Genomic DNA, 21,419 nt, shown 5'->3' with positions numbered 1-21,419 from the left:
CTTCTCCTACTACTCCTCCTCCTCTTCACTCCTTATCCTCCTTCTTCTCCACCATCATCACCTCTTCCTCCTGCTCCTCCACCACAACCTTCTCACCCATCACTACCTCCTCATTCTCTTTCTCATACTCCACCTTCTCCTTCAACACATCACTCCATTCCATTGATATTATTATTTCTCGTCACGTGTATCGAAATTTCAATAAACACACCGATAGGCCTTCACGGTAATTATTTATTCTCTCTCGGTCTCGCGTAGATTTAGCGTTGTTTCTCTGTCACTGTCTTATACATTATTCTTGCTATATAGTTTCATTCATTTTCAACTTTAAAACTGCCAAAACATCGAAATTTCAATAAACACACCGAAAGGCCTTCACGGTAATATTATTTATTCTCTCTCTGTCTTGCACAGGTTTAGCGTTGTTTCTCTGTCACTGTCTTATACATTATTCTTGCTATAGTTTATTCATTCATTTTCAACTTTAAAGTTGCCATTGGATAGCAAGCAGTGATCAGTGATATTATTTACACTGAATGCGGATATAAAATGGAGATTCTGAAACGCTCTCAAGAAACTTAATCAATCAATATACATCAAAACTCTAACCAAATATAAATATAAATCTCTGCACCATTTTGAATTATTTTATCACAACATGTTTCAGATATTAATGCCATTTTCAAGTCACAAAAATGACATTAATGTCCGAAACAGGTTTTGATAAAATAATTTAAAAGGGTACTGAGATTTATATTTCTATTTATACTAGTAGTTCTGTGAACAGTAGACCTCACACAGTAATCTCATCCACAAGTACCTGATTGAAACCATAGACCTTATGAAAATACAGCAATAGACTGGCTTCTCCACACATCTGTGTAATCACTTGTCAGCTGATTTATGATGAATAATTCTATAGTATGATTATTACTCTAATATTGGCGTATGAAGGAGGCTCCTTTTTCCTTTTATATTATCCTTGAAATGCAAAATTTCCAAAAAAAGCCTTGTATATACGTCGACGCGCAATCAAAAAAGGAACATACCTGTCAAATTTCATGAAAATCTATTACCGCGTTTCGCCGTAAATGCGCAACATATAAACATTTGAACATTAAGAGAAATGCCAAACCGTCGACTTGAATCTTAGACCTCACTTTGCTCGGTGAACTATGTTGTATATTGAATAGAGTTTATATTTTTGTATACCTATTATTTGTATTATTGAGTTTCTTGAGTGCGCTTGAGATTCTCAAGTGACTTGAAAATGGTATTAATGTCCGAAACATGTTTTGATAAAAAGATTTAAAAGGGTACTGAGATTTATATTTCTATTTATACTAGTAGTTCTGTGAACAGTAGACCTCACACAGTATTCTCATCCACAAGTACCTGATTGAAAACATAGACCTTATGAAAATACAGCAATAGACTGGCTTCTCCACACATCTGTGTAATCACTTGTCAGCTGATTTATGATGAATAATTCTATAGTATGATTATTACTCTAATATTGGCGTATGAAGGAGGCTCCTTTTTCCTTTTATATTATCCTTGAAATGCAAAATTTCCAAAAAAAAAAAGCCTTGTATATACGTCGACGCGCAATCAAAAAAGGAACATACCTGTCAAATTTCATGAAAATCTATTACCGCGTTTCGCCGTAAATGCGCAACATATAAACATTTGAACATTAAGAGAAATGCCAAACCGTCGACTTGAATCTTAGACCTCACATCGCTCGGTGAACTATGTTGTATATTGAATAGAGTTTATATTTTTGTATACCTATTATTTGTATTAATTGAGTTTCTTGAGTGCGCTTGAGATTCTCAAGTGACTTGAAAATGGTATTAATGTCCGAAACATGTTTTGATAAAAAGATTTAAAAGGGTACTGAGATTCATATTTCTATTTATATTAAAAGTAGCCCTAAAGAAAAAAGGCAATACAACCTATTATACAACACTATGTAATTGTTATTATAGTGTCGTTATGGTGTATCAAACAATATAACAAGTTTTAATAATAATATAAAATAAGAAGAACAACGAGAACCAGTACCCAATAATCAATACCTGAGCTCGATTCCTATAGTTATAATGGTTCACGTTATAATGGCAATGGAGAAAGATAGAAGAACAACGTTCCGATCCTCTGTCTTGTCAATGCCTTCTATGTAGGGGAACTGATACAGGTTTATTGATGTAATATTAACTGTTCATTTAAACTTTAAAGTTTCCATTGGATGGCAAGCAGTGATGTGATATTATTTACACAAAATGTTGATATAAAGTGAAAATTCTCGAACGCATTTAACAAACTTAATCAATTAATACAATAAAATATACAAAAATATAAACTGTATCCTATATTTATACAACACTGTACAATTGTTATAGTTTTATCGTATATCAATTAATCTATATAATACTTTTTAACAAGTTTTAATAATAATATTGCCGGTATTCATTTTTAAAAGTGAAGCTGTTTTCCATCATTAACACTAATTTGTTAATAATTTGATTGTATGATATGAAATATTGTGGTATTCCTCCATAATTGAAAGAATAAATTACACCAAAGTTATTAACTAAATGCTTATTTCTCCGTTCTTATAAATTCTATTAGATTAAACGGAGCTTGACAAACACATATGCACATCATGTGTATGATAAATTATGTTTAAATCTATAAGGACGTAATAAGGACGTAAGGACGATTTTAAGGATAATAGAATCTATAAGGACGTAAAAATGAACATTTTTTAAATAACTGTGGTGTGAAAACGCAGCTTAAGACGTTGATGTTGTCAATACCACTATATTTGTTAAAAACATCAACGTCTTATTCTTTAAACTAATTTGTTATTGATCTTTAAAACCATAATCTATCGTTCTTAACAAATATTGGAAAATTTAACTCAATTTATAAAATAATCACAATTCACATAATTTGATAATCTATAAATGAGTGCCTGTATAAATGAGTTTGCATTTTTTACTTTCCTTGCCCTATTACCATAGGTAAGGAAAGTATTTTCTTTCCGAAAAAAATGAAGGTACCCCAATTTCTAAATTTCTATACGTTTCAAGGTCCCCTGAATCCGAAAAAGTGGTTTTTGGGTATTGGTCTGTATGTGTGTGTGTGTGTGTGTGTGTGTGTGTATGAGTGTATGTGCGTCTGTGTACACGATATCTCATCTCCCAATTAACGGAATGACTTGAAATTTGGAACTTAAGGTCCTTACGATATAAGTATCCGACACGAACAATTTCGATCTGATGCAATTCAAAATGGCGGCTAAAATGGCAAAAATGTTGTCAAAAACAGGGTTTTTGCAATTTTCTCAAAAACGGCTCCAACGATTTTGATCAAATTCATACCTAAAATAGTCATCGATAAGCTCTATCAACTGCCACAAGTCCCATATCTGTAAAAATTTCAGGAGCTTCGCTCCATCAATGCAGATAGATTCCCAATTATCTGGCTTCAGATACAATTGAAACGAAAAACATCAAGTGGAGTAGATTGAGCATGAAAATCTCTACAATTAATGTTCAGTAACATTTTCACCTAAAATTGAAAATAAGCTTTGAATTCGAGAAAATGTGATTATTCAATTGCAAATTATTGTTGATTCTATTAAATCATTCACTATGAAGAGATAGCAGACCTCCAGCGTTATTGCCTTTTCACCAGCTGGCTCAAAATCTTTGAATAGTAGACTTGAGATGCGCGAGAACAGTAAAAAGTAAATTCGTATGGCTTTTGTTGGTGCGCGAGAACAGTAGCGTCAGGTGATCAATTTTCATAACGGCAAGGAAAGCTGTGTGAGTGCGCCACACCAGATTTTTATATATATTGTCGAGTGGTTTCTTTTAGAAACACTCATATTAATTCAAACATACTGTAGGCCTACGTGGTAATATCATATGTTTTTTATATTCTGAATTGCTAGTATTTACAAAACAAGAATTAACTATTCAGACGATATTTCATAAGTTTTAAATCTTCCCATGAGTAATCTCAAAAGAACGTTTTCAAATTTCTGATATCTATTAATAATTTAAAATCAAACCTAATACTTGTTTAGAGTATTATCCATAATATTAAATGTGAATTGATCTTCAAACGCCGGTTGAGGATTCCATACAGTACTAGGCTATAGAGCCAAGTTTGGTCAATATAGCTTAAAAGGTAGGCGGTGAATGATTGGGCCATCGAACAAACTTTACAAGTAGGTAGGCCTAGTCACGTTGAAGTGGAGGGTTTACACCTTAAGTAGTAGATATTTATATTCAGTTGATTGTTTGTTATAGATTACAACACTGCAGTGCCCGTAGTCTAGGCTACATATATTTGAGTATTTATTCAAGTTTTAATAGAGTATTTAATATATTTTATTCTTTGTAATGTTTTAAAGACGGTTATAATTAGTTTAAACAACAGTTTACATACAGGACCGGCAGGCCTAAGGCTGATCACACACCGATTAGTCGAGACAAGACTAGTCACGTTTAGCCACAATACTTTACATTGCTTCTTATGACGCAACACACTGATTAGTCATTGCAATTAGACATGACTCCATAAGCAACTATGTAAAGTATTGTGACTAAACGTGACTAGTCTTGTCTTGACTAATCGGTGTGTGATCAGCCTTATATATATTACCCAAGTTTCATGATAATCCATGAAATTTAATTCTTTATTATGTGAAAGAAAGAAGCCGGAGTTTTGGAGATATTGTAAGGTTTTTGTATTCTACCAAGACAGTTGAAATATTGATTCACTTCAATTTGTAAGTAGGCCTAAACACTATTCAGTTTTAAAGTTTTAAATTCAAATTCAAATTTATTTCACACTCATAAATACATAAGTACAGATAATCAAAATAGAATCTAGTTAGCATGACAAATACAATTTAACCAAAATTCAACAATAGATTGTAAGTGAAAAAACCACTGGCATAAGACTTCTCATCTTGTTCGCCTGAGTCCAAAAAGTGGTTTTTGGGTATTGGTCTGTATGTGTGTGTGTGTGTGGTGTGTGTGTGTGTGTGTGTGTGTATGAGTGTATGTGCGTCTGTGTACACGATATCTCATCTCCCAATTAACGGAATGACTTGAAATTTGGAACTTAAGGTCCTTCTCCTATAAGGATCCGACACGAACAATTTCGAACCAATCCAATTCAAGATGGCGGCTAAAATTGCGAAAATGTTGTAAAAAACAGGGTTTTTCGCGATTTTCTCGAAAACGGCTCCAACGATTCTGATTAAAGTTATACCTAAAATAGTCATCGATAAGCTCTATCAACTGCCACAAGTCCCATATCTGTAAAAATTTCAGGAGCTCCGCCCCATCTATGCAAAGTTTGATTTTAGATTTCCAATTATCAGGCTTCAGATACGATTTAAACAAAAAATTTTGAGTGGAAAAGATTCAGCATGAGAATCTCTACAACTATAATGTTCAGTAACATTTTCACCTAAAATTAAAAATAAGCTCGAAATTCGAGAAAATCTGATTATCCGATTGCAAACTGTTGATTCTATTAAATGATTCACTATGAAGAGATAGCACACCTCGTGTGTCTTCAGCGTTATTGCCCTGTCACCAGCTGGCTCAAATCTTCGAATAGTAGACTTGAGATGCGCGGGAACACTAGCGTTAGGTGATCAATTCTCATAACGGCAAGGAAAGTTGTGTGAGTGCGCCACACCAGATTTTTATGTATATTGTCAAGTGGTTTCTTTTAGAAACACTCATATTAATTCAAAAATACTGTAGGCCTACGTGGTAATATCATATGTTTTTTATATTCTGAATTGCTAGTATTTACAAAACAAGAGTTAACTATTCAGACGATATTTCAAAAGTTTTAAATCTTCCTATGAGTAATCTCAAAGAACGTTCTCAAATTTCTGATATTTATTAATAATTCAAAATCAAATCTAATACTTGTTTAGAGTATTATCCATAATTTTAAATGTGAATTGATCTTCAAACGCCGGTTGAGGATTCCACACAGTACTAGGCTATAGAGCCAAGTTTGGTCAATATAGCTTAAAAGGTAGGTGGTGAATGATTGGGCCATCGAACAAACTTTACAAGTAGGTAGGCCTAGTCACGTTGTGGCAAGTGGAGGGTTTACACCTTAAGTAGTAGATATTTATATTCAGTTGATTGTTTGTTATAGATTACAACACTGCAGTGCCCGTAGTCTACATATATTTAAGTATTTATTCAAGTTTTAATAGAGTATTTAATAAATGTTATTCTTTGTATTGTTTTAAAGACGGTTATAATTGGTTTAAACAACAGTTTACATACAGGACCGGCAGTCCTGAGGCTGGTCACACACCGATTAGTCGAGACAAGACTAGTCACGTTTAGCCACAATACTTCACATTGCTTCTTATGACGCAACACACTGATTAGTCATTGCAATTAGACATGACTCCATAAGCAACTATGTAAAGTATTGTGACTAAACGTGACTAGTCTTGTCTTGACTAATCGGTGTGTGATCAGCCTTATATATATTACCCAAGTTTCATAATAATCCATGAAATTTAATTCTTTATTATATGAAAGAAAGAAGCCGGAGTTTTGGAGATATTGTAAGGTTTTTGTATTCTACCAAGACAGTTGAAATATTGATTCACTTCAATTTGTAAGTAGGCCTAAACACTATTCAGTTTTAAAGTTTTAAATTCAAATTCAAATTTATTTCACACTCATAAATACATAAGTACAGATAATCAAAATAGAATCTAGTTAGCATGACAAATACAATTTAACCAAAATTCAACAATAGATTGTAAGTGAAAAAACCACTGGCATAAGACTTCTCATCTTGTTCGCCAGTGGGAGAAGGAGATCAGATTATCATACACTTAACTTGAATGAAATTAATTTGAATTGATAACTTCAAAATTTTTCAATTTCTCCTGCACTAATAGGTGATAATAATAATTATGGTAGATATCTACTACAGTAGGCTATGATGAGAAAACTACTGCATTTTGTATTAACAATGAAGAAATTGTTAAAATTGCTTCACTATTACAAAACAGGTAGAAACTTATTGTTCAGTCAAATGGTCGTTTTTCAGGAAACAGCTCCGAAAGAATTTTTCTTGACGGTTCTATGTATTGAGGGGCGCAATTAAAATCTGGAATTTGCTGACACGCCAGAGGGCGCGGCTTCACCCCGTAAACCCCCAAAATTTCGGACATTTTTCAATTTTTCCATCCAATCTCGAAAACTTGAAGTTTTTGGAGATAAATCATTCTCTACAAATTAAAGATAATAAATTCTCCAATAAATTGAGTGGTCACGCAGGACTCTACTATTTTTGGTTCTGGAGCTATGAATTTTCAAAAAAGGGTATTTTATAAGGGGGTTTCAAAATTATGCAAACCTACCACTTCTACCTATACAACTTGGACAGTTCTAGTAATTCTTGAAAAACATCTTGGAATATTTTCTAGAAAAAAAAAGTAAATTCGTATGGCTTTTGTTGGTGGGGAGTCCCTTGCGGGAAGGTCCCACCGCCTGAATATATAATTTAAGCCGTCAATGGGCCTTACGACTGTCATACTTCAGCCGGGACCGACAGTTTATTTTCTAGATATATTTCTTTATTCCTATGTTATAAGATTTGGCAAGAAATAGTGATAAGACTATTTTTTCCCCTGAAAAAACTCAATTTATATTATGTTAAATCATCCTTTTTACAACAAATTAATTTCAACTTTTAATTTGAATAAAAATATAAATTTCAGTACCCTTTTAAATTATTTTGTCACAAAAATGTTCTGATTTATATTTTTTTTTTATTTTGTATAATCTATTGTGGTTGACAATTCCAATTTGTGATTTTAATTAATTTTTAATTTTTTTCGATCAGTCCAGCGAAATCCCATTTTTGAGTGCAATCTTACATCGAGAGATACTCTATTTGTTGCAGGTCTACGCAGTCGCCAACATGCTAACGTCAGTGGCGTCAGTTGAAAAGCCCATCAGCCGGGTGTCGTTGGCTGACTGGGTGGGCAAGGTGACCGACATCAGACTGACGTGCGACAGTCGTCGTGCTGACGCATTCGAACTTCGCAACCAGTCGCGTCAGCTCAGAAACGAAACTAACTCCAAGACAAAGTGGGACAACTATCATAACAATGTCAAGCTACAGGACAGGTGAAACTAACTAAATGTTTTCTTAAAAATAATATCAATATTAAAATTGATATAACCGTATAAAACAGTTCAACCACCGAATTTTGATTCATCAATTAGTTATTTAGCTATTTTTACTTTCCTTGCCTTATTACCATAGGTACCGGTAAGGAAAGTATTGCTTTCCAAAAAAAATTAAGGTACCCCAATTTCTAAATTTCTATACGTTTCAAGGTCCCCTGAATCCAAAAAAGTGGTTTTTTGGGTATTGGTCTGTATGTGTGTGTGTGTGTGTATGAGTGTATGTGCATCTGTGTACACAATATCTCATCTCCCAATTATCGGAATGACTTGAAATTTGGAACTTAAGGTCCTTAGAATATAAGGATCTAACACGAACAATTTCGATCTAATGCAATTCAAGATAGCGGATAAAATGGCGAAAATGTTGTCAAAAAACGGGGTTTTCGCGATTTTCTCGAAAACGGCTCCAACGATTTTGATTAAATTTATACCTAAAATAGTCATTGATAAGTTCTATCAACTGCCATAAGTCCCATATCTGTACAAATTTCAGCAGCTTCAAGTTTGATTTTAGATTCCCAATTATCAGGCTTCAAATACAATTTAAACAAAAAAATTCAAGTGAAAAAGATTGAGCATGAAAATCTCTACAACTAATGTTCAGTAACATTTTCACCTAAAATTGAAAATAAGCTCGAAATTCGAGAAAATGTAATTATCCAATTGCAAACTGTTGGCAACTGTTGATTCTATTAAATGATTCACTATGAAGAGATAGCAGACCTCGTATGTCTCCAGCGTTATTGTCCTGTCACCAGCTGGCTCAGATCTTTGTTTATAAGTTAGTAGACTTGAGATGCGCGTGAACACTAGCGTCAGGTGATAAATTTTCATAACGGCAAGGAAAGTTGTGTGAGTGCGCCACACCAGATTTTTATTATTATATTATTAGTTATTTAGTTGTTTAGCCTATATAGGCTGAAAAAAGAAGAAATAGTACATTTTATGTTTTATTACTAAAGTATTCTTATGTAAGTTTTAAGTGAAAAAACACTCACATTTTTTGGTGTGGCGACGACCGTTTCGTGCTGATGTTGCACATTCTCAAGCCAAACAGAAACTGAAGTATTTAAGGTTATGAGGGTGAGTATTTGGTCAGAGTGGGGGTGGAGGGTTGTTTTTTGCGGTTGAATCCTCCTCCATCAACCGCCAAAGCTTCCTTCCAAATACTCACCCTCATAACCTTAAATACCTCAGTTTCTGTTTGGCTTGAGAATGTGCAACACCAGCACGAAACGGTCGTCGCCACATCGAAGAATGTGAGTGTTTTTTCACTTTAAAGCTATATAAGAATACATGAGTAATAATTCCAGTGAAAACAAGATGGATAACCGACAACGATTTTATGTTTTGTTGAATAATTAAGGAATTGAAAAATAATTATTGATGTTTGTGTTTCCACTGCACACAGATGGATGTAGTCTTGTAGGGGGTTCCAAAATTTATGTTTTGTCTATTTTTATAATCGTATAAGCATGTTTTTTGGGGGGAATACATTTGAATTTAATAATGAAAACACTGGGTGGTTGTGAAAAAATATCACTTATTTATTTTTAAAAATCACAAACATGTTTGAACACCAATGGTGTCATCATCAGTGTGAGAAATTCAAAACTTTAATGACAACATTGGTGTTGAAACATGTTTGTGATTTTTACAATTAATAAGTGATATTTTTTGACAACAACCCACGGTTTTCATTATGGATAGATATCACAACATCTCACCAGTAACAGTTCTGAAATTTAATTTAATAACTTTGTTGTAGTTCAGACACTGTGTTACTTGTAAATATTTGAAAAAAAACACTTACTTTTGTTGGAGTATTGAGGAATGCATTTCACTCCTGAAGAGGAGCTTCATCAGCCTGATGGAACAATAAATTGAGGCCTCAGAAGCTCCTCCACAAGAGTGAAATGCATTCCTCAATACTCCAACAAAAGTAAGTGTTTTTTCAAATATTTACAAGTAACACAGCAGTGTCTGAACTACAACAAAGTTATTATATAGTGTTTCGTCATGGAAAACAACTTCAATTAATTTAATAGTTTGAACAATAATTTTGTGTAATTCAACAATGTCTACCAGGATAACTGAGGTGACCAGATGGCGAGACATAATCCTAGATTGTGAGTCAGATGTGAAGAAAGAGATAGCCGACCTCAAGCATGAGAAAGAGTTAACTGAGGCTGAGATCGAGTACCTCAATTTGAGTTTCACGGTGGTGAGTGAGTGCCTCACTCAGCGGGACAAGCGAGGGGGTTCAGACCTTTGTCGTGACCCAGCTGAGGAGGAGTTGAAGAGGGTGAGTGACTTGCAATTATTGAGAAAAAAGTTCAAAAGTTGCAAAATTGAGAAAAAAGTTCAGTACAACATTCATTTTTTCCGAAAAAACCCCTTGAAATTATTCACAACACTGACATTTTTTATTCTTTATTGATTGATACAATAATTGCATCATCAAAATGATAGGAGAAAAAATAAGGTAACCTTGTGCTATTCCTCTCTCAAATTCAGATAAGGTTACACATAGTCCGAAATAGGTTGAGTCTTGTTATTATTTATTTATTCATTCATTTATTGCAAAAGACACTATAATCATAATATAAATATGGCATTGGAGGAAAAACTAGGCTGAGCCTGTGCTATGTATTGATTGATTCTTTATTGATTCAAGTGCATCATAAAGATGATAGGGAGAGAAAAAATAAGGTAACCTTGTGCTATACCTCTCCCAAATTTAGATAAGGTTACACATAGTCCGAAACAGGTTAAGTCTTGTAGTTCTTCACTTCACAAAATTTTCAGTCCTTAATTATTTTCACAACGTAGATTTTTAAATTTAGATGCTCCAAAACCAAACGTAGAAGACAATTTTATTCACATTATTATCACTAAAATAGGAAATATTCACATATTAAAGAAATAGTTTTGTAGGACAAAAACAAACTATATAAGTACACTATCAAAATGATAGGAAGAAAAAATGTAACCTTGTGCTATACCTCTCCCAAATTTAGATAAGGTTACACATAGCCCGAAATAGGTTGAGTCTTGTAGTTGTTCACTTGACAAAATTTTCAGTCCTCTGATATTTTTACAACGTAAATTTTTAAATTTAGATGCTTCAAAACCAAACATAGAAGAAATAGTTACCAATAATAGAATAAAGACATGTTTTACAATATTATTAGAATACAATTACTGATGTATATACAGAGTGTCTGATAAGTCATTCCCTATTTTTAAACAGCTATAATTTTTTATTTATGAACCAATTTTGTTAGAACTACATTTATTAGATAGAGCACTCCTTGAGGTTGTGTTTAACACCAATTTTCATTTGTTTCAATCTGAAAATGCCCCTCTCTTGACTGTGGAAGAACGAGCCGGAATAACAGCTTGTTATGTGGTCTGAGGATCTGTGGTGCGAGTACAAAGGTGGTGGAGGGCTGAACGAAGGATCCATGCAACACTGGATGCAAAACCACTGAGATCTTTCTTAAGAATCGTTGCTACAGAGTAACGTGAAAGACCAATTTTACGAGATCTATGACGCAGTGATTTCTTAGGGCTCCTCATGAATATTTCACGAACTCTGTCAACATTCTCTGCTGTCCTTGACGTTGATGGTCTTCCTGATCGTCTTGCATCTGCGAAACTTCCTGTTGTTAGTAATTTGGAATGGAAATTTTCAACAGTTTTTGCTTCCAGTTTTGTTTGGATCCCTCGTTCAGCCCTCCTCCATCTTTGTACTCGCACCACAGATCCTCAGACCACATAACAAGCTGCTATTTCGGCTCGTTCTTCCACAGTCAAGAGAGGGGGCATTTTTAAACTGAAACAAATGAAAATTGGTTTTAAACACAACCTCAAGGAGTGCTCTATCTAACAAATGTAGTTCTAACAAAAATTGTATGGGTTCCCATACCATTGGGATACCACGTGGTTATACGTGGGATACCACGTCATTATGACTTACTCTGTATGTAATTGACAGGTGGCATGTTGTGTGAGTTTTAATGAAGCTCACATATATACAACTAAGCGCCTTGAATAATAATAATAATAATTAAAGCAAGAGTGTTACAAGTGGGATTTATTTTCAATTTTCTTGCAGGAATTGGCAGTTTTGGAGTCGCTGAAGAAAATGCTAACCGATAAATGTGAGGCGGCCTGGGAGCAAACCAACCGCCTTGAAGAAATCAAATTCCAATTGGAAGAGGATTTGAGTGACAAGACTGAGACTTTGAACATTGATGACTTCAACTTGGGCCTGGATGACAATTGTGCCAACATCAGTTACAAGCCTCACCCGTTGCGAGTTCCCAAACAGTAAGTTCTTTAAAAAATAACTAGTAGTTCTGTAAACAGTAGACCTCACGCAGTTTTCTCATCCACAAGTATCTGATGTCAGTAAGTTCTTTAAAAAATAACTAGTAGTTCTGTAAACAGTAGACCTCACGCAGTTTTCTCATCCACAAGTATCTGATGTCACCTGTTTGGAATGTTAACAAACTCAGTTCACGTTTGAATTTGTATTTCATAATGATATAATTCATCCAGTTCCGTGATAATCTTCCCATCTGATGAAAATTAATTTCTCACAATAAAAAATATTATAATTTCTTCAACATTATTTTCAGTTCATTTGATTATTTTCAATCGCCGATTAAATTAGTTTTTTCAAATGTGAGAGTATTGATACTGATAGGCTCGCATATAATAATACCATGACTGCAAAACAAAATATTGAGACCAAAGACCTTAAAGATGCAGACGTCTTTGAGGTCTTTGATTGTAACTACAGACCTTATAGAAATAGACACGGCTTCTCCAGACATCTGTGTAATACACTTGTCAGCTGATTGATTATGAAAAATTCTACAGTCTGATTAATCATATCTTCAGAGTTGGATATATATATATATAGCGATATTGGAGTATGGAGGAATTCCTTTTCTTTTCATATTATCATTAAAATACAGAATTTCACAAAACCTTGTGTATACATCGACGCGCAGTTGAAAACGGAATATTCCTGCCAAATCTCATTGAATTCTATCAACGCGTTTGGCCGTAATTGCGTTACATACATACATTCTTACAGACAAAAGAAAATCCGAGTTAAAACATAGACCTCACTACGTTCGGTGAATTAAGAACACTGATTGCATTGTCAATTTCAATAATATCCACATATTTTTGTAGAGTTGATTCAATTTTCCTAATAATTATTCTTTATTTTTCGTTGCAAGGACTCTCTCGCACGACAGCTGGCTGGAGCACTGTCGATTTCTGCAACAGCGCACCACGCACGAGCTGGCAACGTCGCAACAGCTGCGCGAGTCGATGTTCGTGCCGCGCGAGCGCGCACGCAACGACCTGCAAGCGCAAAATGAGGCCACCAACTATGCACTGCGCAAGCGCATCTATGAGACACAGCGCATCAAAAACGAGCTTGAATGGCAGCGAATTAATGTGAGTAGTGAATTTGAAACAAATCCTTTCATAATACTCATATCAACAAATGGATACAAACAAACATATCCGTGCCACGTTGCAGCTAGTGCCGGGTCTGGGTACAATGGGAACAATGCCTCTCCATCTTCCTCAACCTGCTGTCGCCATCTCTATCCTCTCTTCTCCACTGTGTCTTTCCATCGGCCTCTTGGTCTCCTTCCTTCAATCCTCATCATAATAAATCCTTTCATAATAAAGATGGCAAATTCACTTGCAACATTCGACATGTAATATAATAAAACTATGATCTGGAGTCTATAAATAACTCCAATATTCTTCTCATAAACCAATGTAAACAGTGTGAACTTGCTATTCTAATCTCAATCTATCAGACATTGAATGATTAATCGATTAACCGTCCAAAAAATTGTTTAATGAATCAATGAATGAGTAAATTTATGATTACTTTTTCTCCTACTGAAATAGGTCAACCAATACAAACCTTGTCTTTACAAAATGTATTCTCACGCTTTGTTGAATAATGTGGATTGTGATTGCCCTTGTATTGAATAGGTGAAATCCTTAAAATATTTGGGTATAATGATGGATGATCATATAAAATGGTATACTCAAATGGAATATATGTGCAAACGGCTTAAATATCTAATTTATAAGTTTTATAAACTAAATCAAATTAGCTTATATGGTAATAATGAAAAAGATTTATTATGCTTATGCGCAATCACTTTTCCAATATGGAATTGAGATATGGGGGGCTGCTTAGGATATCCATATGAACAAATTATTCACATTTTAGAAACACCTTATCATAGCTGCATTATGCAGGCCAAGATTGTATCCTAGTAGACTTCTTTTTCAAGAATTCCAGGTGCTTACAGTGAGACAAACATATGTTAAAATGATCATATTATTCATAAATAAGAATAGTGATACATTCAACTTAAGGAATAATCCATATAATTTACGTCCCTCCAATCTATTACAATTTGATATTGGCTTTACCAGCTTAAGTGTATGTAGACGTCAGTTTAGAATATCAGTGTAGATGATGTCTATAAATAAAGTCCCAACTGAATTCATTATTAATAGAATTACAAAATCCATAATGAATCTTATACTGGATTGGATTAGGATAAATGTTTATTTTAAATTATCTATATCCATTATGTGGTGTTTCATTTTTGTGTTATAAATTTAAAAAAAATATTTATCATGGCTTCCTTGTATTGGTCTTTTTGAGTTCGTCATTTGCTTGCAATTTTGTTACTTTGTCTTATCGTTTGTAAGGATAGAGATGTAACCTGGTTTCCGTAATTTTATTTATTGACCGAGCGAAGTGAGGTCTAAGATTCAAGTCGATGGTTTGGCATTTCTCTTAATGTTTGAATGTTTGTATGTTTATATGTTGCGCATTCACGGCGAAACGCGGTAATAGATTTTCATGAAATTTGACAGGTATGTTCCTTTTTAAATTGCGCGTCGACGTATATACAAGGTTTTTGGAAATTTCGCATTTCAAGGATGATATAAAAGGAAAAATGAGCCTCCTTCATACGCCAATATTAGAGTAAAAATCAGACTATAGAATTATTCATCATAAATCAGCTGTCGAGTTGATTATAAATTGCATACCATGGCGCATGCAATTCAATATCTCAATGTAACTTGGTAAAAATAATTTGCTGTGTAGACTATAAATAGCATGCCTCATTGAATGCAATTTCTATGCACTATTAAATGAACTATTGATTGCTTGCAATAACGCATGCAATTAATAACTAAAATAACATAGTATTGTCTCTCGAACTTTCTCTGCTTTGAACTCGGGCTGTCCTGTTGCCAGTATGTCTTGAAGGAGATTAGATTTTGATGTTAGCAATTTTGATACACCAACCCCAACAGCCATTAGCCGTTTTCACTACGATATCTCGCCGACACGACATACAGACAGGATTTACTCTGATGGACAGTTTAAGAGGAGGATGCGGTTTATAACTGCGCGAGGTCTACTGTTCACAGAACTACTAGTTCTAGTGGTTTGAAAAAGCTCTATATTCTTTCTATTGACAAGTTTGCTGTACCTAGTTGTTCGAACTCACTGCCGGCGCACAAGTTTTCCTTCGCCGGTAGTGCCATTTTGTAATTTGGAATATTTATTTTACCAATCTGTATTATTTTATGGCAAATAAATGAATTAAATTGTTTTGCAGATGGTAGCAGACATGGAGCGTCTGGTGACGGAGATGGCCAACCTAGAGACGGCCTACCTGAAGAAGACAAACGCGCTGAAGTTGACGGAGACACGATGCGAGAACCGTCTCTACCGACCTGGCAACGAGTTGTGTCACGACGCCCCCATGACGGGCCTCCACGATCAGGCCATACAGCTCAGAAACACACAGGCTCAGTTGCAGGAGAAGATAGACAATGCCAGGTACTTATAGAAACACCTATCTTATTTATATATGCCTATATACATAAGCTTATTATATACTAGTAGTTCTGTGAACAGTAGACCTCACGTAGTATTCTCATCCACAAGTACCTGATTGAAACTATAGACCTTATGGAAATGCAGCAATAGACTGGCTTCTCCACACATCTGTGTAATCACTTGTCAGCTGATTTATGATGAATAATTCTATAGTCTGATTTTTACTCTAATAATGATGTATGAAGGAGGCTCCTTTTTCCTTTTATATTATCCTTGAAATGCAAAATTTCCAAAAACCTTGTATATACGTCGACGCGCAATTAAAAAAGGAACATACCTGTCAAATTTCATGAAAATCGATTACCGCGTTTCGCCTTAAATGCGCAACATATAAACATTAAGAGAAATGCCAAACCGTCAACTTGAATCTTAGACCTCACTTCGCTCGGTCAACAACTGTATAAATATACTGTAAGATATCTTCTATCTTATAGAAGATAGACAAGGAGCATCCAACCTGAGCAAAGTATTAAATGGCCGAGGTGTTTTTCAGACGGCACGACAAGACAAAAATATTAAAAATAATAATCAGTTTCATTTCCATATCAAGCAACATTAAAAGATTGAACCGTCAATTTTTACTTTCCTTGCCCTATTACCATAGGTAAGGAAAGTATTGCTTTCCGAAAAAAATAAGGTACCCCAATTTCTGATTTCTATACGTTTTAAGGTACCCTGAGTCCAAAAAAGTGGTTTTTGGGTATTGGTCTGTATGTGTGTGTGTGTGTGTGTGTTTGTTTGTGTGTGTGTGTATGTGCGTCTGTGTACACGATATCTCATCTCCCAATTAACGGAATGACTGGAATTTGGAACTTAAGGTCCTTACCCTATAAGGATCCGACACGAACATTTCGATCAAATGCGATTCAAGATGGCGAAAATGTTGTCAAAAACAGGGTTTTTCGCGATTTTCTCGAAAATGGCTCCCACGATTTTGATCAAATTTATACCTAAAATAGTCGTTGATAAGCTATTTCAACTGTCACAAGTCCCATATCTGTAAAAATTTCAGGAGCTCCACCCATCTATGCAAAGTTCGATTTAGATTTCCAATTATCAGGTCTCAGATATCATTTAAACAAAAAATTTCTAGTGGAAACGATTGAGCATGGACATCTCTTCAATAATGTCCAGTAACATTTTCGCTTGAAATTTGAGAAAATGTAATTATTCAATTACAAACTGTTGGCAACTGTTGATTCTATTAAATCATTCACTATGAAAAGATAGCAGATCTCGTGTATATCCAGCGTTATTGACCTGTCACCAGCTGGCTCAGATCTTTGACTTGAGATGCGCGTTTACACTAGCGTCAGGTGAACAATTTTTATAACGGCAAGGAAAGTTGTGTGTGCGCCACACCAGATTTTCCTATAGTACGGCCCACGTTATAGTGGCAGTGTTTGATTAGCAATGATATTGCTATACTTGTCTATCATTCAGCAAAGCGGATAGCGCTATCTCTTTCTCGCTTTGCTGTTGCCAGATCGTCTTCTAACAATGTAGAAATCCTATTATATTAAGCGAGCAATTTCTTTATATCTGTTTATATTTTTATATTGGTTATTTATATTTATTTATAATATATCTGGTTATTCATGTCCAACGGATCTCGAAAACAGCTCTAACGATTTTCACGAAATTTGGAACACAGTAGGTTTATGATATAAAAATTCGATTGCACTAGGTCTCATCCCTGGGAAAACTCGCTGAAGGACATGAAAGGATAACAATTATTCATCCTTGGAAAAACAGATGATAATTTCGTCGTCTGTCGATAACAGAAGATGTGAGTGCCTGTGTGGAAGAGACAGAATTATGTTCAGCTGTTAAACTATTTACAATCAATCAGCTTATCTCACGAGAAAAATTATCTGGAAAATTTATTCTACTTGATCAAAATAATCTGATTAGTTGACATGACATGATAATCATTCTAAACTAGAGTATATAATAATTTTCAAAGTTAATCATTATTTTACAGTTCTAAGTGATTAGTCAGTGTTATTTTGTTATTCAATTTGGTTTGTAAACAATCTAAATGAGAACTTTTCTGTTTTCAAATGTTTGGACTGAAAATTGGACCTGGATTCAAGTGTATAGAACATAACCTACTTTTTGGATATTCATAGTGTATAAATAAATATTCGGGGAAGAAACAGTTTTGGGCTGTGCATGTTAGTCCTTCCCCAATCATTTTAAAGAATTGTATTCTGTTTATCAATAAATAAATAACGAGCAAAGCTCAGTGCCCCGATATTATTTTATTAAGCAAGATATTATATTTTTCAATCATTTCATAATGAATTCACATAGGTAAGATGAAATATTTTGCTAATTGATTATTAATTCTACATTGTTAAAAGACGATCTACCAACAGAGCAAAACGAGAAAGAGATAGTGCTATCCGCTTTGTTGAATGATAGACAAGGATAGCAATACCATTACTAATCAAACACTGCCATTATAACGTGGACCTCACTATGTGATTATTGGCTTGAGCTAATAGTATAATTTGGAATATGGGATATCTTCTTCTGCTATCTTTTCTCTATGATAATATTTGATATACCTCTATGATATACAGGGTCTGTATAATAAGTAACCGGACTGACCTCAGGAAATTTTTAGTTGGCAAAATATGTACAATTTTCCATCAGATATCTTCAAAGTAGTCCCTATTGGAGTCGATAACACGCTGATACCGTATTTTCCAATCCCTGAACGCTCCCTGGAAGTCGGCAACCTCTATGCTGTCTAGAGCCCTCGTCGTAGCACGTTGAACGTTTTCCAGAGTCCCGAACCGCGTCCCCTTAAGTTGTCTCTTGATTTGGGGAAACAAAAGAAGTCCGGTGTTGCCATATCCGGGCTGTAAGGAGGATGTGGCAACGTTACCCTCGACTGTATGGCCAACTGCTCGGTGACGAGTAGGCAGGTGTGCGACGGAGCATTGTCGTGATGGAGGTTCAACGAATCGGCAATCCCCGGACGGACTCGATGAACCCGGGCGGTTAGTCGACGGAGCACCTCTATAGTACTGGCCGTTCACAAAGAATTTGTGCCACCCGGCCAAACTGTAAACCGAGCAGTTGACTAAATAGTCGAGTGTAACGTTGCCACATCCTCCTTACAGCCCGGATATGGCACCACCGGACTTCTTTTTGTTCCCCAAATCCGGTATCAGCGTGTTATCGACTCCAATACGGACTACATTGAAGATATCTGATGGAAAATTGTACATATTTTGCCAACTAAAAATTTCCTGAGGTCAGTCCGGTTACTTATTATACAGACCCTGTATTTGACTTTGCCTATCGTTCTAAGAATTCAACTGCAATAAAATGATATTTATTTATTCAATGACTATTGAAATAATATATTATTTTATTAAATTTGTTTTCAAAGCTATTTTCAAATTTGTGTTACTTTTCCAGATCGACTGCCAACGCCCTAGAAGAACAGCTGTTAGTGGTGGATCGAGAACTAGCCAATAAGAACCAAGCTCTCATGACAGATCTACAGTGCTTGGACCTCAGAGATCGATTGGTCACAGGCACAAGGGCCCCACCCCCCACTCAGACAGATAGAAACATTGTGCTTACTCGAATTCAGAACGAAATACCTGACGAATAACCCTACATATGTGCTAGAAAATGTCCAAATTTCAAGTTATGATACCTTGATAAAGTGCTTGTTTTGTGTAGAAATCGAAATTTGAAGTTCTGGTAGGTGAAAAAAATTCCTGATTTATGTTGACGTCTAAATTTGATTCCTAAGGCTGTGCAAAGGCTAAAAAAAACAAGAAGAAGAAGGAAAAAAAGAAGAAGTAGAAGGAGAAGAAAAAGAAGAAGAAGATAATAAACTTTCTACTGGCGACATTTTTCAAAGTTTTTCGATTTGTATTATAATCAAGCTATTACACTGAAAAAGGTTTCTCAGGAAAACATTTTTTTCCCGATCATTACTTTTTGAGATATGAGCGCCTAAAGTTGAAATTTTTGGAACAGAATATTTCAAATTTGGTAAGAGATAAATCCATGAGATTTAGAGGATAATAATTTCATGAAAATCGATTACCGCGTTTCGCCTTAAATGCGCAACATATAAACATTAAGAGAAATGCCAAACCGTCAACTTGAATCTTAGACCTCACTTCGCTCGGTCAACAAGTAGCCCTAAACAAGAAAGAGAACATTGGACAATATGATATATTTGACTTTGCCTATTGCTCTATGAATTTAACGGCAATAAAATAATATTTATTATTTTATTCAATGACTATTAAATAATATAATATTTTATTAAATTTGTTGTCAAGACTATTTTTAAATTTGTGATGCTTTTCCAGATCGACTGCCAACGCCCTAGAAGAACAGCTGTTAGTGGTGGATCGAGAACTAGCCAATAAGAACCAAGCTCTCATGACAGATCTACAGTGCTTGGACCTCAGAGATCGATTGGTCACAGGCACAAGGGCCCCACCCCCCACTCAGACAGATAGAAACATTGTGCTTACTCGAATTCAGAACGAAATACCTGACGAATAACCCTACATATGTGCTAGAAAATGTCCAAATTTCAAGTTATGATACCTTGATAAAGTGCTTGTTTTGTGTAGAAATCGAAATTTGAAGTTCTGGTAGGTGAAAAAAATTCCTGGTTTTATGTTGACGTCTAAATTTGATTCCTAAGGCTGTGCAAAGGCTAAAAAAACAAGAAGAAAAAGAAAAAAAAGAAGAAGAAGAAGAAAAAGATAATAAACTTTCTACTGGCGATATTTTTCAAAGTTTTTCGATTTGTATTATAATCAAGCTATCACACTGAAAAAGGTTTCTCAGGAAAATATTTTTTCCCGATCATTACTTTTTGAGATATGAGCGCCTAAAGTTGAAATTTTTGGAACAGAACATTTCAAATTTGGTAAGAGATAAATCCATGAGATTTAGAGGATAAATTCTTCATGGTATTCTTGATGGAATAAAAAAATATTTCTAAAAATATTCGAGAAAGTTATTCAATTTACTAAAAATGACAAAAAATAATTTTTAGTCGTCATTTTTGGTAAATTAAATAATTGTCTCGAATAATGATATTTTTAGAAAATTTTTGTTTTATTCAATCAAGAATATCATTAAGAATTCATCCTCTAAATCTCATGAATTTATCT

At 34.6% G+C, this 21,419-nt stretch overlaps 1 protein-coding gene across 4 annotated transcripts; it reads left to right on the top strand.

The window, feature by feature from the left end:
- Positions 1-266: 266 nt before the first annotated feature.
- LOC111061702 (tektin-2) lies at positions 267-20,239 on the top strand. 4 transcript variants are annotated; one of them, XM_039429798.1, is made up of 7 exons: positions 267-380; positions 7,984-8,210; positions 10,362-10,578; positions 12,394-12,608; positions 13,532-13,754; positions 15,968-16,191; positions 19,687-20,239. In XM_039429798.1, exons 2-7 carry the CDS (start codon positions 8,002-8,004, stop codon positions 19,883-19,885), a joined length of 1,287 nt encoding a protein of 428 aa, XP_039285732.1. In that variant the 5' UTR covers positions 267-380; positions 7,984-8,001; the 3' UTR covers positions 19,886-20,239. The 4 variants fall into 4 exon arrangements, with proteins under 4 accessions (XP_039285732.1, XP_039285733.1, XP_039285730.1 ...); XM_039429799.1 differs by lacking the exon at positions 267-380 and adding an exon at positions 4,184-4,203; XM_039429796.1 differs by lacking the exon at positions 267-380 and adding an exon at positions 5,791-6,081.
- Positions 20,240-21,419: the final 1,180 nt, after the last annotated feature.

Source organism: Nilaparvata lugens, chromosome 5 (assembly GCF_014356525.2).
Source record: "Nilaparvata lugens isolate BPH chromosome 5, ASM1435652v1, whole genome shotgun sequence".
Taxonomy (NCBI): Eukaryota; Metazoa; Arthropoda; class Insecta; order Hemiptera; family Delphacidae; genus Nilaparvata; species Nilaparvata lugens.
Note: the sequence above shows the minus strand (reverse complement) of the source record. Positions and strands in the feature narration are given on the sequence as shown.